General features: G+C 46.5%; 1 protein-coding gene across 6 annotated transcripts in view; it reads right to left on the bottom strand.

The window, feature by feature from the left end:
- Window positions 1-15,773, bottom strand: part of tbc1d24 (TBC1 domain family, member 24) — a 71,358-nt gene that overhangs the window by 21,607 nt on the left and 33,978 nt on the right. For 5 of the 6 annotated variants that reach the window (XM_070900846.1, XM_070900844.1, XM_070900845.1 and 2 more), the window contains 3 exons: window positions 13,157-13,315; window positions 6,477-6,540; window positions 4,971-5,066 (listed from right to left, as the gene is read on the bottom strand). In XM_070900846.1, the coding sequence (XP_070756947.1) occupies window positions 4,971-5,066; window positions 6,477-6,540; window positions 13,157-13,315 (319 nt within the window). Of the gene's footprint in view, window positions 1-433; window positions 1,101-4,970; window positions 5,067-6,476; window positions 6,541-13,156; window positions 13,316-15,773 lie in introns of those variants that run through there. The other variant, XM_070900849.1, reaches the window with a different exon arrangement.

Below are 15,773 nucleotides of genomic sequence, written 5' to 3' on the forward strand. Positions count from 1 at the left end.
GGTGCTCTTGCAGCACTCAGGGTACCTCACAGGCCAGGCATAAGCTGTGAGGGCAGAAGCCCAGAGAGACACCCAAGGCACAACTACACTCCCCGAGAACCCCTTACAGTGGTAGGCAATGGTAGCTGACAGAGCATCTGCGCAGTTCTCTGTGCTGGTCTGTGGCGGACTACATAGTTGTATGCCAACAGCGTGAGCGCCCATCTTTGGATGCGGGCAGAGGCATTTGTATTAATCTCTTTGGTCTCCGAGAATAGCGATATGAGCAGCTTGTGGTCAGTTTTAAGCTTGAACTTGAGTGCAAATAAGTACTGGTGCATTTTCTTTTTACCCCGTAAACGCCAGAGTCTCTTTTTCAACCATGCTGTAGGCCCTTTCGGCCTTGGACAAACTCCTGGATGCATACGCAACTGGTTGCAAAATTCCCGTTTCATTAGCCTTTGTAACACACACCCGACCCCGTATGACGACGCATCACAAGCTAACACCAATCGTTTACATGGGTTGTACAGGACAAGCAGTTTGTTAGAACACAATAAGTTTCTGGCTTTCTTAAAGGCAGTCTCTTGTGAATTCCCCCAGACCCAGTCGTCTCCCAGGTAGGGAATAGTTAAGGAGCCCCAGGAACGACCGCAGCTCCGTCTCATTCTGTGGTCTCGGTGCGTTCTTGATGGCCTCAGTCTTGGCGTCGGTGAGTCTGATGCCGTCTGCCGCGATTCTCCTAGGAATTCGACATCATGTGCTAGGAAAACACACTTCGAGCATTTCAACCTGAGCCCCATGCGATCCAACCGACTAAGAACCTTCACCCTGGTGTCCCGACCTGTAACCAATATGTTGTCCTGGAAGACCACTGTGCAAGGAACCGACTTTAGCAGGCTCTCCATGTTCCGCTAGAAGATCGCTGTGGCTGACCGAATCCCGAACGGGCACCGGTTGTGGATAAACAGACCTTTGTGTGTGTTGATGCAGGTGAGGCCTTTCGAAGACTCCTCCAGCTCCTGCGTCATGTAGGCCGAGGTCAGGTCCAGCTTAGTGAACGTCTTCCCTCCAGCCAGGGTCGCGAATAGATCGTCTGCCTTGGGTAGCGGGTACTGGTCCTGCAGCGAAAAACGGTTAATCGTTACTTTATAGTCCCCGCAAATTCTAACCGTTCCGTCCTCCTTGAGTACCTGAACAATCGGACTGGCCCAGTCGTTGAATTCCACCGGCGCATTGATGCCTTCACGCTGCAGCCTGTCCAACTCTATTTCCACTTTTTCACATATCCTGTACAATACTGCCCGAGCCTTATGGTGGATGGGTTGCGTAACGGGAACCAAATGGATCTGCACTTTCGCCCCCAAAAAGCTTCCAATGCCTGGCTCGAATAACAAAGGGAACTTGCTTAGAACCTGGGTACATGCGATGTCGTCGACGGACGAAAGCGCTCGGATGTCATCCCAGTTCCAGCGATTTTTCCCAGCCAGCTTCTGCTAAACAACGTGGGGCCATCCCCTGGCACAATCCACAGCGGGAGTTCGTGTACTGCTCCATCATAGGAGACTGACTTCAGCACTGCCAATTACAGGGATTAGTTCCTTGGTGTAAGTCCTTAGTTTGGTGTGAATGGGGCTGAGCTTGGGCCTGTGTGCCTTCTTTCCCACAGCCTGTTGAAGGCCGTTTTACTCATTATGGACTGACTTGCCACCGTGTCCAGCTCCAGACACTGGAATACCGTTCAGTTCAACTTTCATTATTGGTGGACATTTTGTCGTGAATGTGTACACGCCGTACACCTCTGCCTCCTCAGTAAGAGTTTCCAATTCTGTCTGATCCACTGTGGATCGATCTTCCTCTGCAACATGGTGGTTTCCCATTGTTCTGCAGTCATTGCACGCATAGTGCTTAAAGCGGCACTGATGGGGCTGATGATCACCCCCGCAGTGCCAACAGGGTGTTAACTGCCTCGCATTAACAGATGATGGCGGCCTCTGGGTTAATTAAGGTAGCCGGCGTGTATGTTCTGCCCTGTACATTTCAGATCAAAACCGACATTACTTTATGCACAGTACTGGTCGAAACTCCTTTGTTCTGCGAAATCTGCTTGGTGTTGTTGCTGGTAGAATAAATGCCTGGGCTATCGTTATGGCTTTACTCAGATTCGGAGTTTCTACAGTCAACAAGTTTGCGAAGGATTGTCTCATGTCCAATGCCCAGTACAAAAAAGTCTGAGCATTTGTTCTAGGAACCCCTCAAACTCACAATGTCCTGCAAGGTGCCTTAGTTCGGCGACGTAGCTTGCCACTTCCTGGCCCTCCGATCATTAACACGTGTAGAACATATATCTCGCCATCAAAACGCTTTCCTAAGGATTTAGGTGCTCCCGGACCAGCGTACACAATTCTTCGTAGGATTTCTCTGTTGGTTTTGGCGGTACCAGGAGTTTCCTCATGAGGCCATAGGTTGTTGCCCCACAAACAGTAAGGAGAATCGCCCTTCGTTTGGTAGAGTTCTTGTCCCCTTCCAGCTCGTTGGTCACGAAGTATTAATCGAATCTCTCCACGTAGGCCTCCCAATCGTCCCCCTCTGAGAACTTCTCCAGAATGCGGACTGTTCTTTGCATTTTCGTGCGGTTGTTCGTTACCTTGTCACCAACTGTTACACTCAAAATTACTGGTCAGACTGAGTACTGTGTGTAATGAGCAAGTGTGACATTAGCTCCTTTATTAAGATTCCAGAGTGCAGGTACCTCGTGGGTGGCCTGCTTATATACTGTGCTCTCAAGGGATGCTGGCATCCCTTGGGACTCCAACAAGTAGGCCCTCTGGTGGTCAGGTGTGATGCAGGTTACAAGGGGTTAAATACATAACAAAAACCACAACAGGGGCTGCTGTACTACACTAATCTAAGTTATAGCTCCATGTTCCACTGCCTCCTGCCCTTCCCCATCCCCTCCAGGAATACTATTTATTGTAGAAAGCAATTTAATCAATGAAAGATCTGTTTCTTTTGTCAAACCTTATATCTTCTACAGCAGAGTGGAGAGGTGTAAAACACATGCCCGAGGATCACCTTTGCCAAAAGCCTTACTACCAATCATTAGATTGTGCCAGAACTTTACCGGTGATGGATAACTTGAAAGTTAACTGTCAGCTGTGGCTCAGTGGGCAGCACTCTCGTCTGAGTCAGAAGGTTGTAGGTTCAAGTTCCACTCCAGGGACATTTGCACAAAAATCTAGCTGACACTCCAGTGCAGTGCTGAGAGAGTGTTGCACTGTCGGGGGCGCTGTCTTTTGAATGAGACTGTTAAACCGAGGCCCCGTCTGACCTCTCGGGTGGATATAAAATATCCCATGGCACTATTTCGAAGAAGAGGAGCAGGGGAGTTATCCCCGGTGTCCTGGCCAATACTTATCCCTCAATCAACATAACAAAAACTGATTATCTGGTCTTTATCACATTGCTGTTTGTGGGAGCTTGCTGTGTGCAAACTGGCTGCCACGTTTCCTACATTACAACAGTGGCAACACTCCAAAAGTACTTCATTGGCTGCAAAGCACTTTGAGACGTCTGGCTGTCATGAAAGGCGCTATATAAATGTAAGTTTTTTAACAGCTGCGATAATTTGATATAAAAAAGAGATGGCACCATCTGGGGAGAACACACTTCTCACTCTGAGGCAGGTCTATCCCATGATACTATATGTCAAAGAACTATGGTTATTTTGACCAGAAAGGTGCAACAATTTGATTAGCCCACCAATAATATCTAGTATTCAACAAGTGAGTGATCATATGGAGGAAATACATTCAGGAAATCATTTTCTATAAGGACAGTCCGTTCTTTAGGAACAGGTCATTTCCAGAGCACATGTTAACAGACTGTGATAAAACCAATTTATGCACAATTCTGCTTTAGTGAGCACACATTGTCTGCCACAGTGCCATTAATGTGCCAAAGCTAGGTCAGCATAAATTTCTGGCCTTACAGGGCACAATTTCAAAATTTGCAGATGGCACAAAACTTGGAAGTATAGTGAACAATGAGGAGGATAGTGATAGGCTTCAAGAAGACAGATAGGCTGGTGAAATGGGTAGACACGTGGCAGATGATATTTAATGCTGAAGTGATACATTTTGGTAGGAAGAATGAGGAGAGGCAATATAAATTAAAGGTTTACGAAAGGGTACAATCCTAAAGGGAATGCATGAACAAAGACACCTGAGGGCGGGGGGGGGGATATGTGCACATGTCGTTGAAGGTGGCAGGGCAGGTTGAGAAAGTGGTTAAAAAAGCATATGACGATGGAATACTAGGCTTCATAAATAGAGGCATAGAGTACAAAAGCAAGGAAGTTATGAAGAACCTTTATAAAACACTGGTTCAGCCTCAACTGGAGTATTGTGTCCAATTCTGGGCACCGCACTTTAGGAAGGATGTGAAGGCCTTAGAGAGGGTGCAGAAAAGATTTATGAGAATGGTTCCAGGGATGAGGGACTTCAGTTACGTAGTTAGACTAGAGAAGCTGGGGTTGTTCTCCTTAGATCGGAGAAGATGGAGAGCAGATTTGATAGAGGTATTCAAAATCATGAGGGGTCTGGACAGAGTAGAGAGAGAAACTGTTCCCATTGGTGGAAGGGTCATGAACCAGAGGACACAGATTTGTGATTGACAAAAGAATCAAAGGCGACATGAGGAAAAGCTTTTTTACGCAGCGATTGGTTAGGATCTGGAATGCACTGCCTGAGTGGGTGGTGGAGTCAGACTCAAATGTGGCTTTCAAAAGGGAATTGGATAAGTACCTGAAGGAAAAAGATTTGCAGGGCTACAGGGAAAGGGCGGGGAAATTGGACTAGCTGAGGTGCTCTTGCAAAGAGCCAGCATGGGCTCGACGGGACGAATGGCCTCCTTCTGTACTGTAACCTATGATTCAGTAGTAAGCAGACAGAGACAATGCAATATTAGCCAAAGGAAACCATCAACAGTACCTTGAACACGAAACATTCCCCCGTGCCAAAATAACTCAGCTTGTTTCCTCCTCGCCTTCGTTCTCTCCAATCTGTTGAAAGGTAGGCGCCACAGACCTGTTAAAGTAAGGATGTAGTAAGAGTTTCGGGCAGAAAATGACCTTGAACCCACCTAGTATTGCTTTGGTGCACTTCTAATGACCCGCTTGAAACCCTTCAGGGTTTCTTGTTCCACCACCCCCACCCCCGTTCCACATACTTAGCATCCTTTTAATTAACAAGTTCCTCCTATAGTTCCTTTTTTTTTTCTCTTGTCCTTAATTTGTAAATATGATCCCCTGTGCCTAAATTCTGTATTCAGCAGAAAAACTGACTTGGATCCAATTTGTCCAAACCTTCCATAATGTTAAACACTTCTCTCATATTTTTTTTCAATCTTCTCTTTCCGAGAGTAAAGACCCACGATAGACAATCTTTCCTCATGCGTCATTCCCTTAAGTTCTGAAATCAATAGTGTAAGATGACTTCAATGTGTAGGTCTACTGGCCCAAAACACATAACTAACTTTGTGGTGCCTTAAAACAGTATGGGTTGGTCTAGCCTGGTCACTATTCTCATGATTTCTGAGATCACCACATTGAAGTATCCGTTTCCTTGTCCAAACCAGCGTTTTACCTCAGATTCCAAACAGTAGCTGGTTTCCAGCTGCCCAATGCTGAAAGTCATAATTTATTATTTTATTAAGGATGTCAATGGCAAAAATGGTGTTTAATAGAAAAGGGTTTCGCTGCAACCATAACACCATCCTGGGGATAGATAGAACGCTTACATTAAGTGTGATCAATAGCATTGAGTGAATGTGAAAACTAGGTCCCTAGCCCCAACTGAGACTCGAAGCACTTCAGCTACCGGTGTATCTGAGAATGAGCTGGACGAGGCAGGGCTGGTTGGACAGTCAGCTGATTCAGTTCCAAGGCGGCACTTTGATGCCCTGGGGATCTAGCAGACTTTCTAATTCTTCCCTTGCGTCCCCCCTCACAAACATCCAGGTTGTGCCTGTCCCATCCCTTTCCTTCTCCACTATGTTTGTCAGCTTTCTTCCAATTTCTAACCTCAGCAATACCCGTTCTCATCCTTCAGAATCCTGATATTCATATCCAAGACCTTTTCTGGTGTAAATTCTATGACCTGCTGTCGGATCCCTGCCAATATTGGCCACGAATTGGCTCTTACAGGTTCTCCTTGGGTTAGTCATCAAGTCTCTCATACGGTCATTGTATAGAAAATCTTAACAGTCAAACACCTGGAGCAAGGTTACAATTAAGAACTAGTCCCTAAATAGGTTGGACTGATAGTTCTCTCCTGCTGTGCAGACCTTTTCCTTTTTTGCCGTTTGTATTTATTTGGGTTTTTTCAGCCGCACGCAATCGTCGTCACTATTGCTCTCTGCAATTCAAAACAAAATCAAAGGTGCATCCAATTGGAACCCTGAAAGTGTTTCCTGACTGTGTTAAACACGCATCCTACCTCTGCCTCTGTCGTTTTGATGAGAATGATGGTTGGTTCGTAGCCCTCACAGCGAGTATAAAATCTGAAATAAAACGAGGCGTATTTAACCTTTTGGACAAAACTATGCTTTAACTTTGTGATCCCCAGGATGAAACGTACACACTGGAGAACGTTACCGCTCCTGCTGGCATCATGCACCCCAAGGCAAGATGCAGCGTACGAATCCCACGGATCCAGCAAGGTATCTCGGCAAACTTATTGAAAGCATTTCAAATGGCAGTCTCCAACACCCTAGGCTGCTGATGCTGTGGAACCCTCCCTGTTTACAATGTGGCATAGATCCTGTTATGTATGCAACACCTTGTAACCAGCATTCTACCGCCACCAGAGGGCGCATCTGTTGGAGTCCCAAGGGATCCCAGCATCCCTTGGGAGCATTGCATATAAGCAGGCCTCCCATGCTGTGCCAGCACTCTGGAGTCAGAATCGAGACACCAAGGTCACACTTACTCAAGTCTACAGTACTCAGTCACATTGCTTTATTCGAGACATAACTGGCGACGAATAATAGATAACGAACCATCACGCGAAAATGCAGAGAATTGTTGGTATCCTGGAGAAATTCTCAGGTGGTGACGACTGGGAAGCCTTCGTGGAGTGACTCGACCAATACTTCGTAGCCAACGAGCTGGAAGGGAATGAGAACGCTGCCAAACGAAGGGCGACCTCTTCACCATCCACGGGGCAACAACCTGTGGCTTTATGAAGAATCTTCTAGCTCCGGTGAAACCAACAACCAAATCGTATTAAGAACTGTGTATGCTAGTCCTGGAGCACCTAATCCGAAGGAGAGCATTCTGATGGCAAGGTGTCGATTTTATACATGTCAATGGTCTGAAGGCCAGGAATTGGCAAGCTACGTCGCCAAACTAAGGCGCCTTGCAAGACATTACGAATTCAATGGATTCCTGGAGCAAATGCTAAGAGACTTTTTTGTGCTTGACATTGGCCATGAGATTATCTTTCGCAAACTATTGACTGTTGAAACACCGAACCTGAACAAGCCATAATGATAACTCAGGCATTTATGTCCACCAGCGATAACACCAAACAAATTTCGCAGCATTAAGATGCATCGACAAGTACTATACACAAAGTAATCCATTGAATTCGTAATGTCCTGCAAGGCGCCTTAGTTTGGCGACGTAGCTCGCCAATTCCTGGCCTTCAGACCGTTGACATGTATAAAATCGATATCTTGCCATCAGAACGCTCTCCTTCGGATTTGGTGCTCCCGGACTAGCATACACAGTTCTCTTCATACGATTTGGGTGTTGGTTTCACCGGAGCAAGAAGATTCTTCATAAAGCCACAGGCTGTTGCCCCGTGGATGGTGAAGAGTTCGCCCTTCGTTTGGCTTTCATGCAGGAATGCATATGGCAGAATGTGCACATCTGCAGCTGCACGACCTCAGATGACTCAAGAGTCCGCCATCAAGTGTGAATGCGAGGCAATTAACACCTTGCTGACGCTGCGGAGGTGATCATTGAGCCCATCAATGCCGCTTCAAACACTACGCGTGCAAAGGCTGTGGAACAATGGGACACTTCCAGCGAATGTGCAGATGAGCTGCAAACCCTGCAAATGACCACGTTGCAGAGGACGACTGATCCATGGCGGATCAAACTGAACTAGAGACTCGAATCAAGGAGACAGTAGTGTACGGGGTGCACACCTTCACCACGAAATGTCCATTGATCATGTTAAAAGTTGAACTGAACGGAATTCCAGCATCCATGGAATTGGACACGGGTGCGAGTCAGTCTATCATGAGCAAAAAGGTCTTAGAGAGGCTGTGGTGCAACAAGGCACAAAGGCCCAAGCTGAGCCGTATTCATACCAAGCTGAGAACTTACACTAAAGAGCTGATCCCTGTAATTGGCAGTGCAGCAGTAAAAGTCTCCTATGATGGAGCGGTGCACGAACTACCACTATGGATTGTACCAGGAGATGGCCCCACACTGTTCGGCAGAAGCTGGCTGGGAAAAATCCGCTGGAATTGGGATGACATCTGAGCGCTTTCATCCGTCGACGACGCCTCATGGGCCCAGATTTTGAGCAAGTTCCCGTTGTTGTTTGAACCAGGCATCGGAAATTTCTCTGGGGCGAAGGTGCAGATCCACTTGGTTCCCGGTACATGACCCATCCACCACAGGGCATGGGCGGTGCCATACGTGATGCGAGAGAAAGCGGAGATCGAGCTGCACAGGCTGCAACGAGGGCAACATCGCGCCGGTTGAGTTCAACGAGTGGGCCAAGTCCAATTGTTCCGGTTCTCAAGGGCGATGACATGGTCAGAATTTGTGGGGACTATAAAGTAACGATTAACTGTTTTTCGCTGCAGGACCAGTACCCGCTACCCAAGGCAGACGACCTATTTGCGACACTGGCAGAAGGGAAGACGCTCACCAAGATGAACCCAACCTCGACCTACCTGACGCAGGAGCTGGCGGAATCTTCGAAAGGCCTCACCTACATCAACACGCACAAAGGTCTGTTCATCTACAATAGATGCCCGTTTGGGATTCGATCGGCCGCAGCTATTTTTCAAGGGAACATGGAGAATCTGCTCAAGTCGGTTCCGCGCACCGTGATCTTCCAGGACGACATGTTGATCACAGGTCGGGACACAACACTTGCAGAATCTGGAAGAGGTTCTAAGTTGGTTAGATCATGTGGGACTTAGGTTGAAACACTCGAGGTGTGTTTTCCTGGCGCCAGAGGTCGAGTTCTTAGGGAGAAGAATCGTGGAAGATGGCATCAGACCCACCGATGCGCCGAGACCACAGAACGTGACGGAGCTGCGGTCGTTCCTGGGACTCCTCAATTGTTTTGGTAATTTCCTACCTGGGGTAAGCACCTTGCTAGAACCTCTATGTGTTGCTACGCAAGGGAGATGACTGGGTATGGGGGAAATCACAAGAGACTGCTTTTGAGAAAGCCAGAAATCTGTTATGTTCCAACAAACTGCTTGTTCTGTATCACCCATATAAACATTTAGTGCAAGCTTGCGCTGCGTCTTCGTACGGGGTCGGGTGTGTGTTACAAGTTAACGAATCAGGAACATTGCAACCGGTCGCTTATGCATCCAGGAGTTTGTCCAAGGCCGAAAGGGCCTACAGCATGATTGAAAAAGAAGCTCTGGCATGCGTTTACGGGGTGAAAAAAATGCATCAGTATCTGTTTGGGCTTAAGTTCGAGTTAGAAACTGACCAAAAGCCGCTCATATCGCTATTCTCAGAGAGCAAAGGTATTAATACCAATGCCTCTACTCGCATTCAAAGATGGGCGCTCACGCTGTCTGCATATAACTATGTAATTCGCCACAGGCCAGGCACAGAGAACTGCGCTGATACTCTCAGTCAGCTACCATTGCCCACCACCGGGTTGGAAATGGTACAGCCTGCAGACTTGCTCTTGGTGATGGGTGCATTTGAAAACGAAAAGTCACCCATTACGGCCCGCCAGATCAGGACCTGGACCAGCCAGCCTTCACTGAACCTTGTAAAAAAAACTGTATCCTCCATGGGAGCTGGTCCAGCGTTCCAGCGGAGATGCATGAAGAGATCAAGTCATTCCAGCGACGCAAAGACGAAATGTCCATGCAAGCGGACTGTCTTTTGTGGGGTAATCGTGTTGTTTTGCCTAAAAGGCAGGGAAACGTTCATACGTGACCTACAGTACCCACCCAGGCATAGTAATGATGAAAGCTATAGCCAGATCCCATGTGTGGTGACCCGGCATCGACTCAGACTTGGAGTCTTGCGTGCGCCAATGCAACATTTGCTCTCAACTGAGCAATGCACCCAGGGAGGTACCGCTAAGTTTGTGGTCATGGCCCTCCAAACCGTGGTCTAGGATCCACGTTGACTTCGCTGGCCTGTTTCTAGGCAAAATGTTTTTGGTTGTTGTGGATGCTTATTCGAAATGGATTGAGTGTGTAATAATGTCTGTAAGCATGCCCGCTGCCACCATCGAATGCCTACGAGCCATGTTTGTCACGCACGGCCTGCCTGATGTCCTTGTCAGCGACAATGGGCCGTGCTTCACCAGCGCTGAATTCAAGGAATTCATGACTCGCAATGGGATCAAGCACGTCACATCTGTCCCGTTCAAGCCCGCATCTAACGGCCAGGCAGAACGGGCAGTCCAAAGCATCAAGGAAAGCTTGAAACGCATGTCGGAAGGCTCCCTGCAGACCCGCCTGTCCCGAGTCCTGCTCAGCTACCGCACAAGACCCCACTCGCTCACCGGGGATCCCCCTGCTGAACTGCTCATGAAAAGGGCACCCAAAATAAGGCTCTCTCTAGTCCACCCTGATCTCCATGATCATGTCGATGGCATGGTGCAACAAAGCATGTACCATGATCGCACAAATTTGTCACGCGATATTGAAGTCAATAACCCTGTATTTGTACTCAACTATGGACATGGTCCCAAATGGCTTTCTAGCACTGTCATAGCCAAAGAATGGAGTAGGGTGTTTGAGGTCAAACTTGCAAATGGACTACTTGCAGAAAGCATTTGGACCAAACCAAACTGCGATTCACAGACAGCCACGAGCAACCCGAAGAGGACACCAGCAACTTCGACCCTCCGGTATACACACAAGTGGCAATCGACATCACGGTTGACAACGAAGCTGAACCCATCATCTCCAGCGGCCCAGCGAAGGCCCAACCAACTCACCTGCACCTGTGTTTGTACCGAGACGATCGACTAGGGAGCGGAAAGCACCAGGTCGTCTCACCCTGTAAATAAGCGTACTTTGACTTTGGGGGCGGGGGGGGGGGGGGTGATGTTATGTATGCACTAAGTAGGCCTCCCATGCTGTGCCAGCACTCTGGAGTCAGAATAAAGAGACTAAGGTACTAAGTCACATTGCTTTATTCGAGACATAACAGATCCCACGGCACTGGAGTGACAAACAGAGTTTGAAGCTCACAATCCACTGCTTTATTACTGGTTGCAATGACTGGGGAAAGTAGGTGGGGACCAGCATTCGGAAATCACACTACTTGCCTGTACAAGCAGGCTGCAGCAGTCAGAAAACATGCCACGATCTCATCCAAAAGGCAGCACCTCCAGCACTCCCTCAATACTGCACTGAAGTGTCAGCTTAGGCTATGGTCTCAAGTCCCAGATTGGGGCTTGAACCTGGATGAAAGGAGCGATTGTACTGTAACTAAATTTGCTGATGATACAAAGATAGGTGGGAAAGCAAGTTGTGAGGACGACACAACAAATCTGCAAAGGGTTATAGATAGGTTAAATGAGTGGGTAAAAATTTGGCTGATGGAGTATAATGTGGGAAAATGTGAGGTTATCCACTTTGGTAGGAACAACAGAAAATCAAAATATTATTTAAATGGAGACTACAGAATGCTGCGGTACAGGGGGATCTGGGTGTTCTCGTGCATGAAACACAAAGTTAGTATGTAGATGCAGCACGTAATTAGGAAGGCAAATGGAATGTTGGCCTTTATTGCAAGGGGGATGGAGTATAAAAGTAGGAAAGTCTTGCTGCAATTGTACTGGGCATTGGTGAGACCACGCCGAGAGTACTGCATACAGTTTTGGTCTCCTTATTTAAGGAGGGATATACTTGCATTGGAGGCAGTTCAGAGAAGGTTCACTAGGTTGATTCCTGAGATGAAGGGGTTGACTTATGAAGAAAGGTTGAGCAGGTTGAGCCTATACTCATTGGAGTTTAGAAGAATGGGAGGTGATCTTATTGAAACATAAGTTTCTGAGGGAGCTTGACAAGGCAGCTGCTGAGAGGATGTTTCCCCTTGTGGGGGAATCTAGAACTAGGGACATAGTTTCAGAATAAGGGGTCGCCCATTTAAGACCAAGATGGAGGAGGAATTTCTTCTCTGAGGGTCGTGAATCTTTGGAATTCTCTACCCCAGAGAGCTGTGGAAGCTGAGTCATTGAATATATTCAAGGCGGAGGTAGACAGATTTTTGAACTACAGGGGAGTCGAGGGTTGTGGGAGTGGGCAGGAAAGTGGAGTTGAGGCCAAGATCAATCAGCCATGATCTTATTGAATGGCAGAGTAGGCTCGAGGGGCTGAATGGCCTACTCCTGCTCTTATTTCTTATGTAACCCACAACCTTTTGATTCAGAGGCGAGAGTGCCTTCTCTTCTTGGTCACTTTCACAGCTCTCATACTTGGAGTCCGACACCAAGTATTTTTTTTAATCTAAAAAATCTAATACTCCACGTGGGACTCAAGGAGTGAGTCGGAACAGGGTTCTGCAAAAGTCAGTGGAGCTCAGAGAAGAGACACTGTGGTGGGAGGAGAGAGAGGAGGATGAGATGACAACAAGGTGCCCCCCAGCCCTGGAATTACGCAGCAGTTCCCAGTATAAATGTGGACATAGGAATTTATAAATGGAAAAGTTTACAAGTTCTTGCAGATTTTTAGTAAGTTATACAAACAGATGTTTCTTCTATTTATGACTGCAGTACTAGTGAGTTATGGAGCCTTTACTTGTAGAACATAGTATTCAACAACTTCCTACGCAGTATTCTTGGTCACTCACTGAGGCTTGTGATTACACGGAGGAAACAATAGTTTACTGTTTGAATGTAATGTCATTGAAGATTTTGTACAAATCCTCCTTCTACTTTACCTGTTCAGGCTATAGCCATGGTCCAAAGTAGTGAAAACCAACACTGGTTGGCAAAGGGCAAATCGTTCTGGGATCCAGGACCAGATCGCTCTCATCTCCTTTGCACTGACAATATCAGATTTGAAGTTTTCCACATTGACTGCTAGATGAACATTGTGTCTGCAGGAAAACCACAAAAGGGTCAAGAAAACACAAAGGAGTGGATCACAACCTTCAATTCATCTACACTACCTTTCAGTTGTGATATTAAAAGGAAGCAGAGAGCAGACCAGCGACCCAGAATCACACTTACATTTTAAGTGGAGTAAAACAGTTAAAGGTCACATGACACCCATCGTGTTGCATGCAAGACAAACTTCAAGAATCGGCCACACTGCCAATGTACAGACATTTCAGAGTGGGACAATTGTAGCAACACCCAAATGGAAATTGTGCTGAAAACTTAGGCTATTGCAGAAATTCTGTATCTGCAAGAAAAACTGGAGAACTATACCTTTAACGGTTGAGCCCCTTTAATACTGACTTTGTTTGCTATCAATCTCCATATTTCTACCAAGTTAACTAGGAGGATATAAAGATGGGAGTGGTGGTTTAATCGACAATAAAAACAGCCGCTTCTGCCTTCAATGACATCAAACCAAATGACCTGCAACTGTATGTCAAGCTCGTTCCTACATCCTATTTAAATTATATCCCCTGTTTCACTGCATCAAGTTTAAAATTTAATGCTACTTCAACATTCTTACCCTTGCATTACCTAGCTACGCTGCTTCTGCAAGGAAGCTTTACACCAGTGGCTGGCGTATGTACTATTTCGGGTCTTGGCAAAGGAAGGAGAGAAATAAAAGACCCCAAATAGTACTTGGTTATTTTGTTACTCTTGTGCATTGCATACTATTACTCTCACTCTCTGAAGTTCTGATTTTTTTTGTGCCTGCACTTTACAGTTTTGATCATTTCCCCTCTACCCTCTCACAAATTACCACTCGTGCCAATACAATAGCTCCGCATACTGCAGCCACTGGTGTAAGCTCTCTTGCAGAGGCAGCTGAGCTTTGTTCAACTATCTCTTTTCCCGTTTCAGCAGATAGTCAAGAGCTGCCATGGCAAATGAGGGGCTGCAAAAACAACTTACACGACACTGCTTTAAGATAATGCCTTTGTCGAGATTGGATTTGCATGGTCCCACTGGACTGTGGCTGACACTTCGGGATATCATGAAAATACAGTGGCACAAAGTGCTCTCTGCATAATTGTTTTATGCACCCCGTTCAGACACATTGGGCTGACAGTCATGGCATCTTACCAAGACATTGGGTTATGAGTTGGCTTTCATAGCGTTAGGCGTGGGAGGGGAAAAGAAATAAATGGTTGAATGAACTTGTACAATGGTCACACTTCCATAAAGGTTTTCAGGTGTGAGAACTGGGACAAGTTAGATTCAGAACAGTGCCAGTTAATGCTCTACAGAAAATAACTAGTTGTCTCAGGAGGGACAGGCAGTGTAAAAATGGCTTGGAAGCAGTAGTGAGGCAGCATGATGATACTGAAGATTTTGTAAGCTTGCAATGACACAAAACAGCGAGAAACTTATAACTGAGCAGTTGTTAGCATAACATTGCACCACCATTCCCAATTTAACCCCCCCGATACCCAAATTCACATCAGGGATACACAAAGTATCCCCCATGTTGCACCATCACCAAAGACCCATGTGAATGAGCACACTTTCCAGGAACAGTCAGTGGAGATGAGAGGTGCGGATCCCAACCAATTTGATTTTTCTCCTTCCTACCTCAGGGGCATTGAAGTCAATTGTAGTTCCCCCTCACACCCCCCACCCACAAATGACCAGCTTGGCTGATCAAGGCAGCCAGCCAGTGACTGAACATGTGGCTTCTCAGCCTGCATTGCCCAGTACCACACCCAGCAGTGCATTTAGATTTTTGCTGCACTAAACCGTTATTTTGCAAATCTTTGTCAAGCACCAAGTGGGTGTGTGTGTGTGTGCAGGGGTGGGGTTGAAAGAGAACTGCACTCCCAATGCAAAACTGTGTTTCAACCCACACAGATCCCAAGATTTGTGAAAAAAGTTCTTTCTATAGCCTACCTTCGTCTGTAAATCGTACACGGAGGACGTAGTTTAACAGGAACAAATATGGATGTCATAAAGAACACAGACATAATGAAGGAGGAAAAAAAAGGCAATCAGTGCAATTCCCACATCCCACAGAGAAAGAGCAAGATTCTATCCACAACACACAAGAATGTTAGCGACAAGGTGCTCAGCATCAAAATAAAATCACCATTTAAGCAGCACCTGATCTGGCTCTGTGCACAATAAGGGTTCCCATGGAACAGTTCTGACAACTCATAACAAAAGCCAATATTTCATTATATTTTTAAAAATATTTACTTTTGGCGTTGCCCAATTTTATTTTATTTTGTCTGCACCATGAACAATTTTAACCTTGGTACTTTCTGATGTGACTGTTCAATGATAGAAGACGATGTGAAAATCATCACATTTCCACCGAGGGATGGTGCCGTGCCAGCGTTATTTGATGTCTCCGCAAGATCCTGCAAATCTCCTGGGAGGACAGACGCACCAATGTTA

Source organism: Pristiophorus japonicus, chromosome 15 (genome assembly GCF_044704955.1).
Source record: "Pristiophorus japonicus isolate sPriJap1 chromosome 15, sPriJap1.hap1, whole genome shotgun sequence".
NCBI lineage: Eukaryota > Metazoa > Chordata > Chondrichthyes > Pristiophoridae > Pristiophorus > Pristiophorus japonicus.